Below are 19,690 nucleotides of genomic sequence, written 5' to 3'. Positions count from 1 at the left end.
CGAGATTGCGACAGAATTTCACAGCAAAAGGTAAGAAATGAAAGGTGGTATTATTTTGATGTTTTAAGGATAAAAGGTATAGACGAGTTGGCGTGGATTTGGGCTGGGTTTATGTGTAGAAAATTGTGGTGTTTAATTTAATTGTGAAAGTGCCCGCTAAAAAAGTCTAGAATCGGGTGTAATGTCTAGAAAGAAATCACCTTTGGGATCAGAACCACTAGATGTTGCCAGATGTAAACGAATAGTACGGCCATTGTTGGCCAAGATTCACATGCTCAACGACATGAATTATAAGTACCCAAAGATGCTCCACTTGAACATCTCATCGAGCCTAGTATACAAAGCCGTTGTGAGTGGAGATTTGGAAGCATGTCATAAATCGAAGGGCATTGAACCTAATAGAAAGATACGGAAATCGAATAGTGGATTGAGGATCAAGGGTAAAGAATGGGGAAACAAATCTGACTCGGATGAAGATTACGAGTTTGGATCTCAAGAAGCTGTTGATCTGAATCAGGAATTGCTGCACGATGTAGCAAGGGCCATTCTTTCAGTAGTTAAACCACCTGATTCCAGCTCACGACTTGATTCGCTTAAGTTCTTGTTTACGGAGGACCTTTACTTGCGATATAGCGAAGTTTTCCTGATCTTCCGAAGTATTGTTAGTACGTTGTTGATGGCCCGAGATGAAAAGCATTCACAGCGGCATAAGATCACTAGGTTGTCGACATTAAGTTCCTTCAAAATAGGGAAATTCATGGCATTATCCACCAAATCAACATTCTACAAGTTAAACCAGCTAGTACTATTTGATTCCCAGACGATGCCTCCTGAACTAAAGGAGTACGATTCAAAGCTACTGGACAGCATTGATCATTGGTTGAATGGAGAACCTGCGATGGTGACAATATCTCATAGAGCGGACTTTCTCCTTGGATATGTGATCCATTTGGTAGCATTCCATCTGAAGGTTGTATTGTTTGCCCTAGTGCCTGTTCTTTTGCATTGGCTCCATGAAGAACTGAAAGGGGATAATAGTACAATGATGGCATCAATAAAGAGGACTTTGTTTCATGAATATTGGACAAGTGGAGTTCGTGACTCACAGGACATAGAGAGAACCACCATCGACGTTCTCAATGGAGTTTCATTCACTCAAGAAAATGTACGAGCTTTCTGGATTCTTTTCAAAGTGGGATATTGGAAAAAGCTTATAGAAGATTTGAATTTACAATCCTTCTTTTCCCACGGAGATAATTATGGCTCACTCATGTTGGATACTTTGATGCTTGATCGTAAGATTAACTTGATGGTGTTTGAAGAAATAGATAAAGAATATTCAGGAGGAATCTCATGTCTCTCAAGCATATATGAGATTATAAAGAAGATTCCACAGCATCCTAACGTCAACGGTACATTAATCAACATAATTGCCGAGATCCTAACAACTACACGTGAAAAAGCTCATACTTGTACCAAGTCTGAAGATATGCTTTTCGTACTTAATAATTCCTTAGAACAACTAAAGGATTTTATCAACCTCTGGTTAGGTTGTGCTCCTGATGGATTGATCGTATTCAATTCGTTATACCCAGGAAATTTGGTAATCTTCCTGGCAATTAGAAAGCTATGTCTGTACATTCAAACTAAGGGAGGCAAAGTATACCAACAGATAGAATCCCTTTCACAGGACCTCGAAGATCTGGAAATACCACAGGAGTTTATCTATTTAAGCACAATGTTTAAAAAGCTACGTAATGAAAGTCATTTAATGATGGTATCAGTGGTGATCTTACAAGCCTATTATCTAGATTCTGATGAAGAGATAATATATTCCCCCTTCTCACTGGAGCAAGTTAGCTTCTGTATAAACGATCTCTTGGTTCCAGATAGCTACGATAGCAATCCAGTATTTCATGAATTCTTAAGCTGGCTATGGGAGAAAAAGGATGAAAAACTACTTGAGCTAGCCCAAAAATCTTTTCGACAACTCTATGGTAACAAGATGAGCTTCAAAAACGAAAGTGTTGATGATATGAGATTCCTCTTGTTTGAACAATCCGAAACATAAGTATATATGTATTATAAAATGGTCATTAATAAATAACTTTGAATTCTATTTGCATCCAAATTGGGCTGTAGATCACTTAAAAAATTCTGTAGAATCATTATCACATATGATGCATTGCCCATTGATCTTGTTGTTGCCTATTATTTCGGAAGCTTTGTCAACTACTTTTGACAACGAAACGGCCCCTAGCTCAGCTTCAATGTTCGAAGCTGAACCCATTTCAGTTTCTGGTATTAACCCAGGCAATAAAGCATTAACTCGTACTCGGCCACCGAATTCAGCTGACAATGCGGTGGTGAACCCCAATAGCCCAGCTTTACTGGCAGCATAAACAGAAGTTCCAGGTACTGCCTTATTCGTGAATGATAGAACTGACGAAATGTTAAGAATAACTGGCGATTGGAAGGAATCTTCTGTGCCATTTTTCAATAGCTTTCGTGACATTTTCAACATCGGTATATATGCCAATTTGCTTAGTATGATAGGAGCAACTAGATTCAAATTCAAAGTAGAAAGAGTTTCGTCATTTTGCAACTTAGGCAATAAACTTTTGGTAGTAACTCCAGCACAATTCACCAAAATCGACACACCGTCCAAACTCGTCGCTAGACGTGTGTTGTTATTGGTCTTGGAAGCTTCGTTTACAATTGAAAGCAAATCAAATTGTAAAACCTGATGAGTCTGACCAGATGTAACCAAAGGCAACAGTTCTACAGTTTTACGAAGCAATTCCTCATTCCGGGCCAACAAAGTTACAGAACAACCCTGCAGAGCTAGTTTCTCCGCTATTGCCTTCCCCAAGCCCTTGGAAGCACCAGTAACTAACGCCTTTTGGCCTGCAAATTTATACATACTAGAAGTAAAGTGAATCATTAAATTATTCATTTCGCGATTCGAATTTCTGCTTTTTCAATAAATTTTTGAAGAATTTGCACCCACTGACCTAAAAAGAGGATGTTATAAATTTTATATGTGGAAGGGCAAATTTCTATATGTATGTGGTGCTTGTTGGATATGGTATGATTGTTGATAGAATCGTCCACTAAACGAAATTTCAGAACCTTTGTAAGTTAACGGCAGTTCCAAGAACTGTCGTATCTCCTATCCTTCCACCTAATACGCACCAAGAAACCAAGCACACAAAAAGTGCCTTTACACGTTATTCCAAAGCTTTTCCTCTTCTTGAAACGGTGCAAAAGGTAGATACTATCAAGGGGTACCTTATGACTTCATTAAATGCAAAAAAAAGATGCCTTCAGCCAGATTCGAACTGACGATCTCCTCATTACTAGTGAGGTGCCTTACCAACTTGGCCATAAAGGCAGTACAATCGACCCCGGTGAGGATCGAACTCACGATCTCAAGATTAACAGTCTTACGCCTTAACCAGCTTGGCCACGGAGTCAATTTTTTAATGCCCATGATTACGTAAATTTTCAAATTTTCTAAAACTCACGTGATATAAAATTTTCCGCCTTAAAGTTTTGCTTACGTAATCCACCATATATACCGTAAAAACTAGTTGCAAATTCTAATGAAGTACTTGAATCGTATGTCAAGAACCATGTGTAAGCTCGGTTTGGTAGGATGAAGATGATCATTAGATTTTCCCATGCTTCTTCGAATTCTGAACGTGTTGCCTATTTTTTGTGGGATCAAAAAAAGAATTTTACCAACAAATTTGCATCTATTTTTCATAATTGGACTTGGATAGGCATAAGTTCAGTATAATTGTAGGCATAGATTTTGCAATGTTTCCGATGTTCTATTTGAACAAAACCTCTGACTAGAATTGCTTGGCTCCTTATGCTAAGTATATGTCTTTGGGAAAAGTTAGCCCATAACTAATCAATGAAACTTTCGTCCTGAACTATGTGTCACTAATTCCTACAGCTGCTACCACTCAAGGAATTGATAGCTCATGGGTAGAATCGTCCTTCGTTCTGAGGCGATTGTAGCAAATTCCTGACTTCCATCGACTCGTTCAAGAAGTTTCACTCTACATTGGCATCAGTTAAAGGGTCATTCATTTTCTATAGACTAATATACAAGGAGTTTTAGACCGATTGAGGATTCTGAACGAAATTACTCATTCGTAAGCAACGTGGAAAGACACATCAAGCCTAGCAATCCGAACTTAAAGTAGATATTCTCACTGATCAATATAGTTACATATCCCAATTTAGGTAAGTACCCCTTTACAGAGCCGACCAAATCGGTTTTCTGGTTTAAGTAACTTTGTTTCTTTGCGTACAATCCAAGATCGTCCACGGCATTGTTGTCACCCTTTGTTAATAAGAGCTGTTTTTCGGAGTTATGGTGTTCTCTCAATACTCTGTGGACAATTGGAATTGACTTTCCTTGGATTTCGTAGACGACAATATCACCAACCTTGGCTTGGTGATCACGGTTCCAAAGGAACAAGATGTCTCCTCTTTGGAAAGCAGGCTCCATGGATCCGGACAACACCACTACAATAGGCGAGTGGGAATTCGTCACCACAGACAACGTCTTCCAGAGTATGAAAGCAGACGTGAAAACGTAAGCCAAAGATAAGAATTGCACCAATTGTTGACGGATGTTCATATTTACGACGTCTCCGATCCGATGATGGCTTGTACTGGTGAGTATCCGTAGTGCAATCTAACTCTCTCCACGATTCATAACTGTATGTTGAAGTAAACAGATTTCTTTACACCAGCGTGTTAATGTCGCGGTTGGAGGAAACTTGTCGTATTTCTGAATTGGAAAAAATGTCGTGGATCCATTGGTTTTGATGTCTCGTGACCCTGCAGGTGATCCCTCGGAACGAAAAGACGAGCCCCCATACTACAAAGAGTTTGTTCTTATTATTGACAATTCAAAGCCTCGATGGATTCAGAACTGCCCGAATGGCTTATTGTTGGATTTTTTGTGGTTTGGCAAGCTCTGTTTAAGATTCATCCGAGAAGTAAATAGACCGTCCCATGAAGACAGGACAGGAGGACAATAGCTAATGAAATCTGCTTCTAGTTGTGTTTTCTTCTATGGATTCACCTCATCCCAACGTGTGTTACCTTTTAACTATTGAACATACAAATTCGCACCCAAAACTGCCACGATAAAAAGAATATGCTACTAACTTTGCCTACATAGCCTTGGCTCCAAGAACGAAGCAACCGCTTCAAATCAGTTTATCCGTAAATTTTCTTGACTTACGGCAAGAAATCCGAAATGCCACAGAGGCTATACTCCCCATTTCTTTGCTCGTAAATTAAGGGGGACACTCATGGCTTAAGGGGCTAAGGGAGCCCCTTTCACACGTTACCACCTGCAACTGTTACAGAGTTCCTCCCGGCCAACTTGGTTCATTTGGCTTTTCTTAGTTCCATTCATCTCTGTGCAAAGAATTGACAAATATGAATCTCTGACTCTTGGACAAGAAACAGAAATAGGGCCGGATCTCCCAAGCCACTGTAATTTTATTCTCTTTCATTCATATCTGTCTTTTCTTTTGACCCAACGCTACTCATCATGTTAACTATGAGGCATTAAATTTTACCTACACCTTTAACCATCAGCAATTTCACACTCCGTCTATTTTATAAGCAGTCTCCAAGACTCATAATCACACATCATCTGCGCTAATTGCTATCCGTTAAGGCTCAAGATATCTCACACCATCACATCTTTCACCACATCGCTCCCTCGTAACCTCGTTTGTCTGAAGTTGTAACCTGATTACATATACCTGATTACATATAACCGAATACCTAATTATCTCTATATGCTAATTCTGGTAATATAGTCATGATATAGTCATGATATGGTCATGATATACTCTAACATTTAATTATTCCATTACCTCATATTTCATATTTTCTCTTACCTCTTAATTACATACATGGATGTACTCTACCACATAATTACCCTGTTACAGGAATTTATTTACTCCATCACCTCATTGCCTCTACCAAAACCCATAACTTGTCACCTTATTAGATATAACTCCACTACCTACCTACCTACCTACCTACCTACCTACCTAAGCTTACAAACCACTAAAACCCATTACCTATTAATTACTCAATACCCATTAGTTCCCATTAGTTACCCATTAGTTACCCATTAGTTACCCGTAACCCGTAACCCCTAACTCGTTAACTATTACCCGTTAACCATTATCACCTCTTCATTGAAACTAACTTCATCGTTCACCTATCGAACCACCATACCTCACGCTCCTTCACCCTCATTCTCACCCTAGTTCTCACCTTGTTCTCACCCTCCTCACCCTCACTCTCACCTTCCTCACCACCATACCTCACCTACCTCTCTATTACCGCATTCGTTCAATTTCGGGCCCTTACACTGTGAAGTCGGGAAAACCGTGAGAATTCGACTTTTGTGAGTATTTCTCAATTTACCGCCAAAAGTTAACCGCTGCTAATTTTACTAGACGGTGGTTGTTTGATTTGACACATCTGGGTTTAAGAACTACGGGTTGATTCTTGGACTTCGCTGCAAAGAACCTTCTCTGGGATCAACTATACCGAACGATGAGTCAGACTCCGACTTTCAGATCCTCGGGCAAAGAACCGGCTTCAGATTGGCCGTCGTCCTCAGATAAGACTCCCCAGCCCCAATCAGGATCGCTCCAGAAACCTACCAGAAATCAGACCTCGTCTCCTCCACCACCAGTAGCACCACAAATCCTCAGTGTTCCTCAGAGCGACGAGTCTATAAGCAGCCCGAAAATTCTCGAAAACAGCGGCAATGGATCGGAAATCATCCAGTCGGTTACTCCCATGAGAACATCCCAATCGGTGTCCTTTGGAGACTTGGACGGCCAAGAAAGAGCCCGAAGATTCACGATATCAGCTCAACCTTCGGTTGTTAATGTGACCACCCAAGATAGAGCTCCTCCAGTGCCTGTATCAAGAAAAACTTCCATGACAACTTCGTCACGGAAGAATTCCACCAACGACGTATTGTCGTTTTTGATTACTCATGGAAACAATCCTAATGGGTCCCAGTTCGCCAAGCCATCAACTCAGAGTGCCAACAACAGCAGTAATAACATAATTAATAATAGCTCAGTGGGATATTCTTCAAGTGCTAATTCCTCACGAGTCAACTCTCCCACTGCAGTTGAAACTTCTCCCAATGCGTTGAAGCTGTCATTCACCTTTGATTCAAGTAAGGACAATACTTCATTTAGACACAAGTCGCCTTCTCCTCCTCCATTCTCGAGACCTCCAGCGGCATCTACACTTCAATCTTCGACACCTACAACAACGGTCACTCAGAGCCAACCTATCAAAATTAATTCTGGTAACAATAGTGCCAATGTATCGCGCAGAAATTCGATGAAGAAGTCTAAGAAGACCGTTGTGGCTTCTCCAGTAGGACCACCGGTACCTTTCCAGCAGTATTTGTCCAAGGAAGACGATGGAAAGTTACACATCCTTTTAGCATGTACTGGTTCTGTAGCTACTATCAAGGTTCCATTCATTATAGACAAGTTGCTTCAAATCTACGGTACATCAAAAATATCCATTCAATTGGTAGTTACAAAGGCAGCTGGCCATTTCTTGCGTGGTTTAAAGATCCACAATGATGTCAAAATCTGGAGAGACGAAGATGAGTGGGCAAACTACAGTGAAAGTTACTTAAATACCACAACAACATCTACGACGGAGCTGACAACTGCAACTAATGCCAATTCAAATTACTTGGGTGTCAACAAGAAGCCTAAAAATCCATTCGATAAGATGATATTGCACAACGAATTGAGAAGATGGGCGGATATAATGTTGATTGCTCCTTTGTCTGCAAATACTCTAGCCAAAATATCCAATGGTATAGCTGACAACTTGTTAACATCAATAATACGGTCTTGGGGCCCATCTACGTCTGGTCAAATCAAAAAGCCAATATTAGTCGCTCCGGCAATGAATACTTTCATGTACACGCATCCTATTACAGCCAAACAATTACTCTTAATCTCATCGGCAGACTATGGTATTGAAGTGTTGAAGCCTGTCGAAAAAGTTTTAGTCTGTGGAGATATTGGGATGGGAGGAATGAGAGAATGGTCGGATATCGTCGATATTCTCAGAAGAAAAATATCATTAATAAAAGCTGAGAGAACAAAACGAGACGAGCAACTACTTGCAGAAGAGGATGAAGACGATGAAGAGGACGATGAGAATGAAGAGGAGAATGATGAAGAAGAGGATAATGAAGAAGATGACGAAGATGATGACGATGAAGATGAAGATGAAGAAGGGGAAGAGGAGGACGACACCAACGAAGATCTTGAAGAAGGGAAACACAAGGAAGGGGATTCTAATACTAATGAAGAAACTAATGATAATGATGAAATGATATTTGATATCACTGATCAAGAAGGAGAAGGAGAACAAGAAGAACAAGAAAATTTGGAAGAAAGAGGCATAACTCAAAAGATCAATATCCCCAAAGAAACACAGAACATAATATAGATTATTTCTTTAAAACAAGAATAGTTGGTGAAAGGAGTACGACTATTTACACAGTAGTGATTTATTTTAAAGATAGTGATGTTGATAGTAAGTACACAACTTTGTAAACGCAAGTGCATTGCATTTACTATTCAAATTATTCTCCACTAATGAATGTGCAATTGGGACGATCTCCAATTCTGCTTCTCTGTAAGCCTTGTACATTAATATCTGTACTGAAACATACGAGACTTGTAGACGACCATGGCTCAGTTGTTGCTTCGAACCTCTGAATCGTACTGTCTGTATTATTGTACCAATTTCCGTCTCACACCTCCTTGACTCTATTAGGTAATTGCTGTCTCATAAATTGAAATTTCACATGGCATTGCCTCTTCCCTACCGTGTTAAATTGTTGGGCTATGACCTGAAACGAAGTTCTGTGTATTTCTTTCCATAAAGTCTTTCCATAAAGTATAGAAGAAACCTAAAAACACGGTATCTGAACTTATGATGAGTGGCAATAGCGTACTTTGTTGCTTGCTCTTACTCCCAACCGTTCCATATCAACCATTGCCTTTGGTTAATGCAACATGTATAAATCGAGGCTGCAAATTACACTTGTATGCAAGAACAGTCATTACCCGTTACTTGCTCTAGCCTAGCTGCATTAACTAGTTAAAATAAATGGCCAGAAATTTAGTGGGACATTAAAGCACAGCAACGGCCATGGCGGCAGCAGCAATGCTGACGGGCCGATAAGGGCGAACTGCCGAGAGTAGAAAAGTCTTCTTCCCAGCTTTTAAGATCAGTGAGCTCGAACAAACCTCCGGTAGCCAATGGTCACTCTTCCGTCTGACACTTAGTCATTTGTTCGTCTAATTTTTTGTACCTGAGTTCTATTATTGGAAGTTTAATTTTGGTCGTGCTCATACGTTAAGAACGTTGCTCTTGACAGCAGAACAGATGCACATGTTCCCAAAGTGGAACAGATGGTAAATAGTCTATGTTATTATCGATGCGAAATGGTTCGCTTCCGATAGGACCGTGTGGTACCACTTCGGCAGCGATATGGTGGTGTTATCCAAAGTTGCTTACATTGTAGGCACAAGTACGGACCCCACGGTAATATGTAGAGTTAGTGACCTAACAGATCTACAGGCATAGAGGTTAGGGAAGCTTGCATGTTTTGACTTTTGATTACGTCTATGTTACATGCAAGTATAACACAGTCAGTACAACTTCATTAGCAGCTGGAATTCCTTTATCGACAGGTCCGTCGTGGAAGTCTTCCCACTATTGAAGAAATAATCGACATAAGGCTCAAAATCGTCATTCCAATCTAAGCCTAATTTTTCAATCAAGTCGAATATAGATCTCAACTGGTATAGATTCCCTCGTATTATGAACTCATTCAAATCTTGGTCTAGCCATTTGAGTAGACTTATTTGATTTGATAATTGCGTCCTGATTGTTATGTTGTAAAGTAAGCTATCAACTAAATCGTCAATCTTCTCGCCATTTTGTAAGTTCAAGTATGTCATAAGCGTTCCTTTATCCTGTATTTCGTTAGGAAGCTTCATATGTGACTTCTGCTCTAGCCAATGAAAGAACAATTGCAGCCGTATTTTCTTTGAGGACTTCGAAAACTGTTTTAGCGACTCTTTCGTGACAAACCTATTGACCCAGAAACTGATCATATTAGTTGATGTCATGGGAATGATGATACTTTTAGGTAAGGAGTTGTATAAGTTGGCATAAAGGATATTTTCAAATGTGTAGTTCAATAGCACATTCGGCAATGTAATGGCATTATTATTTGATCTCGTTCTCTGCGTTTCCATTACCACTATATCCGGAGCATCGACTACATCCCTTAGTAAACTCGTACACATGTAGTTCACGTAGCGCTTAGAGTCAATTAGGGTATCGATATCGATTAGCGGTTTATATTGGCTTCCGTACTTGTCATGAAGATTTATTTTAGCCCAATGTTTCACCACCGAGTGATTCTCCAAGTCGAAGTTTGCCGAATCAACCTGGCAATATGAGAAGTTCTTGATACCGATATCTATGGAGAGGATGTTGACTTTTGGCGGCAATTTTCTCGCCAAATTCAACCCATTGACGATGGACTCAATTCGTGACCTTTTGTTGGCCCGGTTAGTCGGCAAGCCACATAACAACGCTAATTGATTGAGAGATGTAGTTTTGTACTTTGTTAGAACATCTATATGGGGCATCTGGGGATGCTGTGGAATCACAGCTGACCGAATACAAGTGGTGAAAACCCTCAATAGGCGTCGCCTCTTCTACAAATCCAAACCCGTAAACACGTCTACTTCACTATTATTGACTCTATCGGCTATGAAGCCCTGGAGCAACCTTTCAATAAACACCTTTTCCTCTTTCGGGTATATTCACGAAGTAACGTCGTAATTCGCATATAGTGGGGGGACACGCACAGTAAGTACCCCTATCCTCGTTAGACGACAAGCCATTTGATGTTACGGTCTCAACAAAGGAGGCGGATGTTCTTCTACTGCAACCAATTATATTAAGTGTAGGGATGGGTGCAGGACAGAACAGGGTTTTTGAAGGAGACGAAAAGTTTTTTTTTTTTCCTTTTCGCGCGTTACTCGAGCTTCGCCACAGAATGGGGGAGGCGGTCAGTAGTGCAGCATGGATGCCAAAAGATGCTAAAAATAAGCTCGTTCGTTCATAAATTTGCCGTGCGTTCACGACGGAGAGATGCTCCGCAAAGAAAGGAGTGGGTAAGGCGGGCAGATCCCAAGCAAACGCCAAGTTTTCGATTGGCAGGATCTGTAGGGGAACAGGAAACGACAAATGTCACCGGGATTATTCAATAGTGCGTCGATTTTTTGCTGGGGGAGGGCCAGGGCAATGCTAGCAAAACCACGCCCAAAAGTTACGCCCCGGACGATGTCTAGTAAGGTTAAGATCTAATGGGTGCCAGGACCTAATTCTAAAAATAATTATTCCGTATTGGGTACCGCGACCAAAGGGAAGGAGGGAAGGACAGGCGATCACCTGCTCTGCCCTTGGGCCCTCAACCGTCGGGCAGATGTTGTTCGATGACAAGACTTCGGTTAATTCTTGGTTGCATTGAGTTGTCTTGTTCAGGCCACAACGTTGTGGTGTGGATGCACTAAGATAGAGCTAGAGATTGAGGTACAGATTGATGTACAGATGGGTGGAATTGGAATTATGACACGATAATGTCCTGTCTACAGTGGAGAAAAGAAAAGGAGATTCTTCATTGAAACACTATTGTTGCAGATTTGCAGTTTCACAACTTCGTCATTTCGGTGATCGTTATCGTAGGTATTAACACTGGAATCATCATTACAAGCACATTTGCATGCGACAGTGTCGTCATGTCAAGTCTGATGGGGCCCTTTCAGCAATTATACAACCTCGAATATTTTTACCTCATCGTCGTCAGCGATACGGCGAGCAAATGAAATATTACTTGGGTTGAAATATTATGTAGATAAGAGGAAATACCAAATTAGGAAAATTAATAAGCACGTGCACTCATCCCATTCCACAGAAAGACATGCAGGCGGCAAAGACAATTGCTACCGCATTCGTCAAAATTGGGAAGTATAGGTCTACATGCAGTCAAATAAAGAAGAGAAAGCGTACCGATCTGCATACTGCGCATTGTTATTGCTTTCCTGTATTTAGCATCCAACTTCTCTTAGTTTCGTGAGTATTCCGCCGAATTCTTTTTTTTCCATTTGTATTTTTCGTGTTTGTGTCCTCTCATAACTCCTTTTGCTCCCAAAAAATTATTGAATTTCTTTTGTCACAATTTTTTTTCCCAATCTATTTCCCAATTAAGGTTATATTATACCAGAAGGATGTAAAATTTGCAGAACATTTATCCACAGCCACCATTTTGTATGTTCAGGAGCCAGCCATCTCTGCGTTATGAGTAATATTTTTCCATATTCTCTTGTATTCTCCCTTTTGTATCGCCTTGGGACTTCCGTATAAATACAGCTCGTCTTCCCATTATTCTCAGAAGCAAAATTTATATTTCTTCTTCAATAACACACTTATTCGTAATAGATCTATAATCTACTAACTACTTTAATACTTCACAATGCAATTCAAGTCTGTCATCATCGCTTTAACCGCTGCTACTGCTGTCTCCGCTGCTAACGCTTCTGCTAACGCTACCAAGAACGGTACTAACGGTACCACCTCCACTGACTCCGGTGCTGCTCAATTGGGTGCTGCTGGTATTGTCGGTGCTGTTGCCGCTGCCGGTGTTGCTTTGTTATTCTAAGTTTGAAACATTAATATTGAATTAAAATAATAGTCATTTTTAATTTGGAAGGCTGGACATTCTGAAGATGTTAAACCAGTCGATCATTTGTAATATATTTTGTTTTACCGTTAGTTGATAACGAATTTAGCACACTACAGTTCATACACAGTCATACACTAATTCCACCTTTTTTTATTTCTCCTTAATTGAATACGAATAAGTATTATAATTTTATATATTTAATTTATAAAATGTTAGAGTTCGATGTTTCTATATGTTCATGTAAATGGTCATATTATGATATCTATCAAACTTAATAATACACGATGATTTGGAGACCGTCAGCAGTACTATCTTCATATTCCTCAAACTATTACCCATACTATGTAGAATGGTAAGCGCCTCCAATGCCCTTGTAGAGAAATGTGGAAGTTCCTCACTACCCGGCAAACCAATCTAATTTGCCTATCTGAAAATTTTTCCACATTCGCCCCTCCTCTAAATAATAAAGTAATCCCAGTAAAAATATGGAACAATATGACGGCAGCACCTGCATTCACCTACTTAAAGATAACTAATACTGCATACCAGCAACTGGACGCCTTTCCGATTGCTATCCGCCTGAGACGGGGTCCTGTAGCAGTGGTGTGATGTAATTCACGTGACCTTTGTTCCACTGGTTCGCTCAATCCGGATAGTGACTATGCATCATTGGGTCATTATGATGCTACAAAAAGAGTATGTGAAACGGATTTGCAACTTGCCTGTGTAATTATAATGATATTCTATTTATAGCCGTAAGCCCATCCGTAGAAACCGGCTGTAAAGAATCCTGAAAAGTGAGCAGGTTGGTAGTGACTCGGCTGTAAAATTACTTAGTGGGTCTAGACATGGGGCCCCAGTTCTTAGTGGGGTTCTCCTGGTAACGAACCATTTTAACCTTTCTCAACTTCTGTAGTTGTTGACTTTGCTCGTTATCGTCAGTAAAGTTAATGACGGCACTCTCAAGTGGTTTCAAAGTTTGGAGAACCTTGTAGCCGACGGAATGCTCTGCCAAATTGACATTATGTGCAATGTCCTCTTTCAATGCATTTATTTTGGCTTGTTGCTTTTCACTGATATCATCCTTTCCTTCCATCAGCTCGAGGAACTTGCGGTTAGCCTGAATCATCCATTCTTTTTGAATTTGTAATACGGTTTCCCATGGAGCATCGGTCTTTACACAATTCTTTTTAGCGTGTGTAAGCGATATGTTGTATCCGAGATTTCCAATGGCTCTGGAGAACTCTTGAATAGGAATTGGATTCGACTTGAAGATAGATGCCAATTGACTCAAATTGAAGTAGAATGGAGTATCTAACTCATGTTTGGCCAATGTCAACATTCCTTTGATTCTCTCTGTAGTGCCGTAGACATTCTTGTCACTGGCTTCGTTAATCTTCAAAACTTTGTCTATGAAATCTTGGTTATGCAATGGTGGTAAGAACATTGGTCCCGCCACAGTGTAGTAAGAAGAGCAGTATTTGCAGTCTCCACTGACAGTTTCCAATTTTGGGTATTGGAATTTATTACCCTTCACTCTTCCCAAGGGCTGGTTGACCTTGTGACCACATCCATTGCATCCGAATGAAATCATAGTACGACTACTCAACTTCTTCACTTCAATCGGACGGGTTTTTACTCTAACAAAGATACGGAAGTAGTAGTCGATGGAGAGACACAAGACTGGTTCTATGGCTTTCTTGTACTTAGCAGCAGTAGAAGCGATCAACTGCAACATGAGTCGTATACCAACTTCGTGGTTGGTTTCGCTATTAATAAACGAGCTTCCAAAATTGTTACCTCCGTATAATGCAAAACACTTCTCTGGGTAGCCAGCGCCAGCTAATACACCAGCATCGGTACAAGTAACCAACAACATACCATCTTCTTCTACACACTGAATAGCTCCGTCAATGAATGGGGTAGCAGTTCCGTATGGGTCTAAATCAATGATATGGAATTTCTGATCTGTTCCTCCCATAAACTTCGTGGCATCTCCTTGGTTAGCCTTTACGATATCTCCCACCTTGTTGTATTCAATATTACGGTTGATCATCTCCACAGCAGTGGGAAGCAAGTCATTGGCAACAATTTTATTGATTCTTGGAATCTCATGAGCATATCTGATAGCTCTCAATCCCGTAGCACTCAATCCCTCGAGAACGTTGATTTTAGGAAGGTTTGCTTGAATTTTACGACGCTTGGGGTTCAGAGCCTCTTTTTCATTATTTGCATCTGATGGTTCTTCCTTTGCAGCATTGTTAGTGTCTTCGGATTGAATGTTGTCTTTCTTTTCCACATTCTGGGCATTGTCCTTCTTAGCCTGTTTTGCCGCTTGCTTAGCCTCGAAGGCCTCATCTCGTAATTCAATGTACGCCTTAATGGCCATCACAGACAAGTCTCTATTGAACTGCTGAATTGGGTTGTAGAACACCCTTTCTTCCTTGAAGATCTCGGCCTTTCCTTCCTTGTTCATAGCACTAGAAGCCTGTAAATTTTCAGTAACGGTACTCATCTTCAACGAGAATCTTCTGACTTGCGACCGAAGTATTCTGATCATATATACCCCAATCTTTCACTCTGAATCATCACTGTCTGTGGTAGGTACATCTTATCGTTTCTTGCAGTCATCACCTGAAAATTTTCGATCCTGTATATTGTCTATTTTTTTGAATGCGACCGATGATGTCGCGACTGTGAGTGGAATGTCGTATTTGGGATGGATGTGATGTCGCATAGGTGGAAGGAGAACTGTCTTGATGTGGTGGTATAAAGATCACATAGAAAGCTGGCATTCTTTAGCAGTACATGCAAGTGCTAAGATGATGGTGAGATGACGTCTGAATCTTTAAACTCTCAAAGAAAAAGTGGATGAAATTTGTTCTTCTCATTATGAAACAGTCCAATGGGTGCGAAATCTGGAGCGAACTTGTGATCACTTTTGCAGTAATTCTCTGGTTACCACTAAACTTCCAAAATGGATGTCTATAGTTGTTCTTGTGGTTGAACAGGATAGTCGATTCAGCTTCTTCAAAGAATACCTAAATCCTCTATAAATTGCATATTTTAGACATTAAATTAAGCTACTAGCGTTAACCTGATGTACTCCCATTGGTGGTTTTTCTAAAGTATGATTTCAACATCCTCTATTCGTGGTCTACAACATAACTCTGTACGCACAAAAAAATGCCACAAATAAGCTCTACATAAATAGTCGTACACTTCTAATTCACACAAGATAATATCTATTATACCTAACTCTGGTCAATACCACCACCACCTAATCTTTCAATCAGTAGGTAACACACACTCTCAAAATGTCGCAGCAGTAGAGGAGGCAAACCGACATTATAAAACAGGAACAAGAACCATTTACGACATTACCAAATGCTGTAAAACGAACTCTATGACTGTTGTCAAAGGAATTGATCTTAAGGGCACTTGTATCTGATCGAGGTCTAGAAGTGGATTAACAAGGTGGTGAATATCATTGAGTCATCTAGTAATTGTCATTGAAGCCGAATTCGACATAATCTTGCCGACGCTTCTAACCCCATAATCTTATAAGCCGCTAAAGAGCCGCCAAAGAGTATAGTACGAAGTCTAATAGACTACCTACACCGTTGCCTGTACCAACTGCCAAAAGTCAAGAAATAACTCCAATGTCTCAAGCTCTTTCACAAACACAATCTCAATTAGATCGCCTTCAGGCCATCATAAACTATCCAGATGCCAACGAAGACGATTACATGACTACAACAGAAGACGAATACGAAGATGACGAAATCGACTCGGAATTCTCCTACGAATTGACTGCCCAGGAGCAATGGGAAGAAAGCCTCAAACAGATAAACGGCTTGGTGAACTTCATTATTTTCCCAATGATTGGTAAAGTGTTGGGTAGAAGGTTCAGCCACTTGTTATGGAGAAGAATAGCAGATTGGTGGTTCATATAAGGAGACCTCATCCTGTCGTTGTCGACAGAACGAAAACCATGACTACCATGCTGTGCTAAACCTGTCACTTTAGGTGGGTGATCTACTTAGAATCCTTTTAGATAACCCGATGGAATAGCAGTTTCAATTGGAAATGTTTTCTATGGATGGCAAATTCACTCTATTGCTAACTAACAACGAGGTTTCGTTGCCTCTTATAGCCATTGCTTTAGGTAAATGTACCTTCAAAGGCATACTAAATGTACATAGTAATGATAATAAATGTTTAATGAAACTATACAAACACGGAAGTCAAAGGTACAAGATTAGATCAAATATGAATACTACTCTATCACATCCCAAAAGGTTCTATTGTCACTAATTCTTTCTCTTTCTCAGTCGTCCATTTTATTACACTAATAAATACAGTCTACAAACTGTTGACCAACTTGTTAAAATCGTGCTGAACGTTATTCTCAACCAACTCCACTATAATCAACCTAATGAATGGTTCAATTATACCAGCTGAGATACGACTTACAATCAGCTGTATGATACGAACGTACTCATCCATGGTCATTAGTGATCCTCTTGAATCATTGGTATTAAGCGAATTAGAAGAGAAGATGGATGAATTCTCAGCGTAATCAACACCACCAGCTCCTGCTCCTATGCTGCTAGGGCTAGCCAACATAGCACCACCACTATCTGCAGAGTTACCAAGATAAAGTTGCAAGGTTCCAAGTACCTGTAAGATCAACTTAAGCAAAACACGGTAGATTAAGATGTTGTCTAATTTGATATTAATTTCAAGCTTCTCGATAAGAAGCTGCTTCGAGCTCAATTTGATGGGCGAAGCATTAGAGCTGTTATTAGTACCATTTGTTCCGTGGCTGGTAAGGGTCGAAGTGGAATGACTTGTGGTCATTTCATGGAGCTTCAAGTTCGTGGAGTTCAAGTCACTGTTATGGGAATTAATGGACGCGGCGGTGTTATTATTGGGGATGCCGTTGTTAAAAGAGTTAGGGCCATTTTGGCTGACTTGAACTGCAGAAGATCCAATATCGAAATTCTTTAGGATAATCAATAAGTTGGTCATGAACTTGATCTGGTAAGGTGGTTGGTTAACGTGTCCTCCATGCGATGGAGTAGCTGGTGCACCGTTTGGTGCTGGCGAGCTCAAGTTATTCTTTGGTGTCTGTGGATTGAATGGGTTATATTCTTGTGTTGGTGTAGCAGAACCGGCTCCACGAGGACCACGGGCTGAAGTCGGAGCTGGGTTTGCTTGAGCAGGGCTCTTCAAGCTGTTGACGGCGTTGATGAAAGACTTCTGTTCTTGGTTTTGTTGTTCGTATGTCTCTTCGTCAAGCTGGAGCGTTTTGATGAGATTACCAAGCGATATACCGAGCTTGAGTACCTTGGAGGACTCGATAGGGAACTTGAAAGGCTGATCATTAAGCTTCTGAAGCGAGCGGTAGTTGAGCTTGTAGATGTTGAGGAAGTATGACAACGACTCCTGGGATTTGGCGGTGAAGGGTATCGAAGATAACAAGCCTTCTATGGTGACGATTTCGTCTTGGACCAAAGCGGCTGCGGTGGTCATTAGGAAGCTGTAATGTTTGAGGATATCTTGGCCAGAAGGTAAGGAAGGCAAGTGCTGGATAAGATTAGTCCTGGCGGGGAGTTTAGAATCGGGGTTGGATCAAGATTCTGAGATGACACGGCTTGTACTTGTGGAGTCAAAACAGTATGAGATGGATGATAATGAGAATCCACAGGGTTAGTCTTGGGTGAGTTTTCTCGATTGGTGGAGATCAACAACGGCGACAAACGATAAGATGATGGTAATGAAGATGATATAATATCGTAGAATATACTGGTAATAATACAATCAATACAATACAATAATATTATAGGAATAAACTGTGGTTAAAGATTCGAGATTCGAGATAAACGAACGAACTCCAAAAGAATAAGGAATAGGCAATCGGGAATCAGGAATCAAATCTCAGCAATAACGAAAGTACCGAATTCGAATAGTTTTTAGGCCCGTCAGCGAGTATACTCCGTGAGACGACGTCAATAAGAAAGTTTCTTGCCGGATTGTACGAGCGAACGGAACTGTGATCAAATAGGATGAAAACAATAGGTATCTCTCACTAAAAAACAACAACACCGCTATCACTATACTATCAACAAATATCGATCAACAATATCAAAAACAAAACAACAACAGGAAGAAACAATAAGAAACTGAAGAATAAGAATAAAATGACAGCTGATAAAAATAATAATATAATATATTATTATGGGTAATCGTAGTAATAATAATAACAAAACAACAATACTACGAGGATTAATAATAATAATAATAATAACCCTGTCTCAACTATACTATCAGTGCCAATAATATTCTAATAGCGAATTCCAATGGCAGAATTCCACCCACGGCAGGAAAATCACAACCACAACAAATCACTAAGGTTTCAGCGTAAATCCAGAGTGGAGGAAGATACACGGCTAGACACGTAAGTATAAGGAACAGGATGTAATATTACTGCTACAAGTAAAATAGTTACAACTACTACTACAACTACAACCCCAAGAACAACTATTACAACTTTATTCAACTGCTACTTCTACAACCACTACAACTGCTACTTCTGCATGAACAAACATCTCGTTCCTTACGCCTAGCCAATGGCTTGTCTTGTTGAAAATTCCATGCTCTGCTGTGTTCCTGATGTACTCTGTAACATGCCCTGCCAATACACCTCCAGGTCCTATGTTACCAAGTGTCCTTTGGGAAAGTATTGCCTAATGGGGACAAGAGGTGAAAGAGGGCGTGAAAAAGAAACTAAATCACAGGCCGGTGAGT

The 19,690-nt window shown here is 40.3% G+C and overlaps 9 protein-coding genes and 2 non-coding genes across 11 annotated transcripts; 4 read left to right on the top strand and 7 right to left on the bottom strand. All coding sequences in view use genetic code 12, as the record gives it.

Moving 5' to 3' along the window:
* The first annotated feature begins 21 nt into the window (after positions 1–21).
* RJT20DRAFT_44062 (uncharacterized protein) lies at positions 22–2,107 on the top strand. Its single transcript, XM_064920159.1, has one exon. It carries the CDS (start codon positions 182–184, stop codon positions 2,069–2,071), a length of 1,890 nt encoding a protein of 629 aa, XP_064774449.1. The 5' UTR covers positions 22–181; the 3' UTR covers positions 2,072–2,107.
* Positions 2,108–2,143: 36 nt separating this feature from the next.
* RJT20DRAFT_96147 (3-oxoacyl-[acyl-carrier-protein] reductase (NADPH)) lies at positions 2,144–2,923 on the bottom strand (the record flags this gene model as incomplete). Its single annotated transcript, XM_064921615.1, has 1 exon — positions 2,144–2,923. One exon carries the CDS (start codon positions 2,921–2,923, stop codon positions 2,144–2,146), a length of 780 nt encoding a protein of 259 aa, XP_064774448.1.
* A 398-nt stretch (positions 2,924–3,321) lies between these two features.
* Positions 3,322–3,394, bottom strand: RJT20DRAFT_t79. The gene has a single exon. It is a non-coding gene; the product is annotated as a tRNA-Thr (tRNA).
* Positions 3,395–3,402: 8 nt separating this feature from the next.
* Positions 3,403–3,476, bottom strand: RJT20DRAFT_t78. The gene has a single exon. It is a non-coding gene; the product is annotated as a tRNA-Asn (tRNA).
* A 680-nt stretch (positions 3,477–4,156) lies between these two features.
* On the bottom strand, positions 4,157–4,657 carry RJT20DRAFT_5757 (signal peptidase complex catalytic subunit; the record flags this gene model as incomplete). Its single annotated transcript, XM_064920787.1, has 1 exon — positions 4,157–4,657. The coding sequence occupies one exon, from the start codon at positions 4,655–4,657 to the stop codon at positions 4,157–4,159; it is 501 nt and encodes a 166-aa protein (XP_064774447.1).
* Positions 4,658–6,609: 1,952 nt separating this feature from the next.
* On the top strand, positions 6,610–8,556 carry RJT20DRAFT_135122 (phosphopantothenoylcysteine decarboxylase complex subunit; the record flags this gene model as incomplete). Its single annotated transcript, XM_064918374.1, has 1 exon — positions 6,610–8,556. One exon carries the CDS (start codon positions 6,610–6,612, stop codon positions 8,554–8,556), a length of 1,947 nt encoding a protein of 648 aa, XP_064774446.1.
* A 1,211-nt stretch (positions 8,557–9,767) lies between these two features.
* Positions 9,768–10,778, bottom strand: CCE1 (cruciform cutting endonuclease; the record flags this gene model as incomplete). The annotated part of the gene is made up of 1 exon (XM_064918373.1): positions 9,768–10,778. The coding sequence occupies one exon, from the start codon at positions 10,776–10,778 to the stop codon at positions 9,768–9,770; it is 1,011 nt and encodes a 336-aa protein (XP_064774445.1).
* A 1,889-nt stretch (positions 10,779–12,667) lies between these two features.
* RJT20DRAFT_5754 (uncharacterized protein) lies at positions 12,668–12,946 on the top strand (the record flags this gene model as incomplete). The annotated part of the gene is made up of 2 exons (XM_064920785.1): positions 12,668–12,835; positions 12,887–12,946. 2 exons carry the CDS (start codon positions 12,668–12,670, stop codon positions 12,944–12,946), a joined length of 228 nt encoding a protein of 75 aa, XP_064774444.1.
* A 760-nt stretch (positions 12,947–13,706) lies between these two features.
* Positions 13,707–15,353, bottom strand: TRM1 (tRNA (guanine26-N2)-dimethyltransferase; the record flags this gene model as incomplete). The annotated part of the gene is made up of 2 exons (XM_064921585.1): positions 13,707–15,092; positions 15,177–15,353. The coding sequence occupies 2 exons, from the start codon at positions 15,351–15,353 to the stop codon at positions 13,707–13,709; spliced, it is 1,563 nt and encodes a 520-aa protein (XP_064774443.1).
* An 841-nt stretch (positions 15,354–16,194) lies between these two features.
* On the top strand, positions 16,195–17,109 carry RJT20DRAFT_141015 (uncharacterized protein; the record flags this gene model as incomplete). The annotated part of the gene is made up of 2 exons (XM_064918622.1): positions 16,195–16,205; positions 16,524–17,109. 2 exons carry the CDS (start codon positions 16,195–16,197, stop codon positions 16,831–16,833), a joined length of 321 nt encoding a protein of 106 aa, XP_064774442.1. The 3' UTR covers positions 16,834–17,109.
* A 133-nt stretch (positions 17,110–17,242) lies between these two features.
* On the bottom strand, positions 17,243–18,415 carry RJT20DRAFT_135119 (uncharacterized protein; the record flags this gene model as incomplete). Its single annotated transcript, XM_064918372.1, has 1 exon — positions 17,243–18,415. One exon carries the CDS (start codon positions 18,413–18,415, stop codon positions 17,243–17,245), a length of 1,173 nt encoding a protein of 390 aa, XP_064774441.1.
* Between the last annotated feature and the right edge of the window lie 1,275 nt (positions 18,416–19,690).

Source organism: Scheffersomyces xylosifermentans, assembly GCF_036884685.1.
Source record: "Scheffersomyces xylosifermentans strain CBS 12540 chromosome Unknown RJT20scaffold_4, whole genome shotgun sequence".
NCBI lineage: Eukaryota > Fungi > Ascomycota > Pichiomycetes > Serinales > Debaryomycetaceae > Scheffersomyces > Scheffersomyces xylosifermentans.
The sequence above is the reverse complement of the archived record's forward strand: the minus strand, read 5'-3'. Positions and strand labels throughout refer to the sequence as shown.